Source organism: Sparus aurata, chromosome 16 (assembly GCF_900880675.1).
Source record: "Sparus aurata chromosome 16, fSpaAur1.1, whole genome shotgun sequence".
In the NCBI taxonomy this organism is placed as follows: domain Eukaryota; kingdom Metazoa; phylum Chordata; class Actinopteri; order Spariformes; family Sparidae; genus Sparus; species Sparus aurata.
The window spans coordinates 9,887,314-9,891,137 of NC_044202.1; the positions used below are offsets into that span (position 1 = coordinate 9,887,314).

A 3,824-nucleotide genomic window follows, 5' to 3' on the forward strand; every position below is an offset into this window, starting at 1 on the left:
ATTAGCCAGCCTTGCTCAGCAATGTTGGCTGATTTTTTTTTTATATTTGACAAGCTACAGAATTTATTGCTATTAAATCTGGGGCCTACTGCAAGAAGTCAATAGTTCACGATAGGAGTTTGTATATAAAACTATTAACTTTGTATGATTTTTCTAAAAATTAGATGCAACAACTTTACATAAGTTACATACGTTTTTGCAGTACTTTGTTAGCAGTAATTAATGACCTTTGTTTTCATGATTGAATGAAATTAATGAGCAAATGGACCTTTTAAGGACAACGCAATTTCATACTGTTTTACTTTGTTTATATGCGGTGGACCCTGCTGCTTTTTTCTTGCCTTACACAGTCTCTTCCTGGGACATCACTTTCCTCTGAAAACAGGTTGTTTATTCAGTTATGTAAAAAAAACGAAAAACGATTTGCTTGTTGTTGTTTGTTTTATTGATATTTTAAATATACAAATTCTGAGTCTGAGTTTCTTCTCCAACTGCACTGTGCCCCTTCAACAGCACATTTTGCTGTGACCAATCACAGCCCAACAAGCCTGGAGTGTCCAATCAGCTCTCACAGTGCAGCTCTAGTGTCCCTCTGTTACAGTATTAATTTGGCCGGCAGACACACTGAGATTTACTGCAGGGAGAGCAGAGATTGTCTGACTGTTGCTCAACTGGACAAATAACTTTTTTTGCAAAAATGGTTGAGGCTTTCTGTGCTACATGGAAACTGGTGGACAGCCAGAACTTTGATGACTACATGAAGGCACTTGGTGAGAAAGTTTGATTTGTTTCCCATTATTGTTTTGTCCCTGAAATAACAGTTAATTGTTTGCAGTGTGAGTAATGATGTCTGCTGTAGGCTGCACTTATTCTGAGTGTGTTTCTGATATTGTAGTTGCTTATATTTGCTCAGATATTTTTGGTGTAAGCAAAGCATAATGTGTCTAGCATGATGCATCATTGAAGGCACTATTTTTATTTTTTTTTACAACAGGTGTCGGTTTTGCCACTAGACAAGTGGGCAATGTCACCAAGCCGACAGTAGCGATCAGCCAGGATGGAGACAAAGTGGTGATAAAAACCATGAGCACCTTCAGGAACACCGAGATCTCCTCCAAGCTGGGAGAGGAGTTCGATGAGACTACACCTGATGATCGACATGTCAAAGTAACCTGAGTAAAAAGTCATTGCATAATTTTCACCGCGATGTGTGCTCTAGCTGGAGGCGGTTTAAATTTTAACCTGCTTGTTTGTGTTTGCAGTCTACTTTCACCTTGGAGGGAGACAAACTCGTGCAGGTGCAGAAGTGGGATGGCAAGGAGACCAGATTTGTCCGAGAAATCAAGGATGGGAAGATGGTGATGGTGAGAATACATAGCACACGCAGCTTGATGGAGTAGGATACAAACCCCTTACAGTGGCAAGGAAAGATAAATCTTGTCATGCATGTCGTTCTTACATTTACAACTTGCAAAGTAGTTATGTAAAGCACTTTGAATTGCCTTGTTGTGCAAACGTGCCTGACAGATAAACTTGCCTAGCCTTGTTTTTGCCATGACGAAATAAATTATATGATTTGAATGATCTCAGGAAAACTTGCTTAACATTCAATATGCATCATTTGTAGACTTTGCATTAAAAGCACAGGTAAAAGTTGACCACCATCACGTAACACGGGCTGTTTCTTTTGTCTCCTCTCTGCCTCACAGACTTTGACTTATCAGGGAGTCCAGGCGGTCCGCACGTACGAGAAAGCCTAACTCTTGACATCCAGTCGAATGAGCAAATCATCCCTGCACTGCAAAAAAGGTGTCAACTCCCATTCCTCCACTTTTTATTTTTTATTTTAACAAAAACATTTTTACAGCAGTGATTTGCACTTGATTTGTTGTTGTAACATGAGATGCATATTTTGGGGAAAAAAATCTTTTTTGTAAGATCTTTTGTAAGAAATTTCCGACTGTGAAGGGCCTAAAATGTTTGATTCTGTGGGGAAAAAGGGAAAAAAAAAATCTAATAAAGTGCTTGACTAAACTTTTAACGCATCAGACTTTTCAGTTGGGGCTCCGTCGGTACCACTTTAGCTCAACAGGGCCCTCTTTCTCAGGCTTTTTTTTTTTTTCATCCAACTTTGAATGCATTTCTTTTCAATATGTCAACCTAAATTGTGGGAACAGTGCTCTCCCTGTGATGGGTCAGTTCCAGGTGACAGCTGCAGGGTGACGGTGAGGGCCGGAGCCGGCCGCGTAGCAGCAGCAGCCAGTGTGACCATTGAACTCATGGGAATGAACGTCCTCTAGTAACCTCCAGATGGTCAGAGACGACTAGGAGCTGGAGTGGAGGGGGTGGGGTGGTGATGTCACTGGCCTCGGGATAATCCGGTTTTAGTCGTGGTGTCATTACGTAGAGGCATCATTCGATGGTGTGCGGACCAACCGTGAATGAATGCTGCCGCTGGGGTGACAGAATGACAGCAACCCTCGAAGGGCGCCGTGCAGGGCAAGGACAGTTTGTATCAATAAATCCAGTATCCCACGGTTAGTAGATCAAAGTCTAAAATTAAAAGGGATCTGCAACTGTTACAAACAGGAGGACTCCGTTTAAAAGCTTTCCCTCATTTAACCTCGGTCTTTCCCACATTTTAAGAAGCCAAGCGAACGCCTCCTTGTCCTCCCCTGTGAGCTGTGTCAAGCCTACTGAACACTGTGACTACAAGTGGCCATTATTCTCATCCCAGCACACAGGCTGCCAAGTTTTCTGGCCACCTTTTGAATAGCGAACGACACAAAGAAGCCGTGGTAACTGGAGTGGAACTCATTTGGCCGTTGCCCCACTGAATTAATTTAAATTAAAATCTTATGTAGTTATAGGATTGCCCCCCCAAAAAGTTGCCTCAGCTCTCACAAAAATCCAGGCCAAACCATTTGCATGAGTATTTGAGGTGACAACAGTTAAAAGACTAGTTCAGGCGAGTTTGTGTCACGGCGTTCACGGCGGCACAGTCGCGCTGAATAGGTTATCACATTCCACGATGGCGAGGCAGTGACAGATAATAGTTTGGTGTAACTTCTTCTCTCCTCAGCAAGCTTCCCGGGAGAGCAGCAGGAGTTTCCTCTTTGTGTGGAATCTGTGTCAGTGGTGTAAACTGGCCTGTAGTAACCCGTCTCTGGCCTCATCGGGGATCATCAGTGTGAAGGGAGCTGACCATCTACTGTACATTCTCAAACATTCACCATTCAGACACACACCCGACTGTAGCTACCCCCTATTCCCTGTTTTTTTTTTTCTACAATTGAGGTTGACACTTGCCTCCCATTTTGGATTTTCATAGCCTCATGATTCATCATTAATGATAAAGATGATCATAATATTGGTGGTGAGAAACCTGCAAACATATATAAATATTACGTAAACTGATTTTAAATGTGTGCGTAAATAATACAAATGTGTCAATAATGACTTTAAACAACTGAAACCAGCCACTCATTCGCTTTTCATGACATCAAGCTATTGCATTGACATTTAGCAGGAGCTCTTGCCCAAAGCAACATATACTGATTGCAGTTCAGTATCTTGCCCAAGGAAACTTCTACATGCAGACCAGGGGAATTGAAACAGTGACCTTCCGCTAACAAGACGCTGGTTCTACCCCTGAGCCACAGCCACCCATTGTTGAAGATTTAAAACTGGGAACCTTTTTGTTTTGTTCATTGCTCATCTCATGTAGCCAGACCTAACTCCATCAGTCACTGCATTGACCACAGTACATTGCCATGACACGGACAAATAGCCAACCTTTAGAGAAAGACGACACTTACAAAAGA

General features: G+C 42.2%; 1 protein-coding gene across 1 annotated transcript; it reads left to right on the forward strand.

The window, feature by feature from the left end:
- The first annotated feature begins 595 nt into the window (after positions 1-595).
- Positions 596-2,041, forward strand: fabp7a (fatty acid binding protein 7, brain, a). Its single transcript, XM_030391321.1, has 4 exons — positions 596-770; positions 995-1,167; positions 1,263-1,364; positions 1,710-2,041. Exons 1-4 carry the CDS (start codon positions 698-700, stop codon positions 1,758-1,760), a joined length of 399 nt encoding a protein of 132 aa, XP_030247181.1. The 5' UTR covers positions 596-697; the 3' UTR covers positions 1,761-2,041.
- Positions 2,042-3,824: the final 1,783 nt, after the last annotated feature.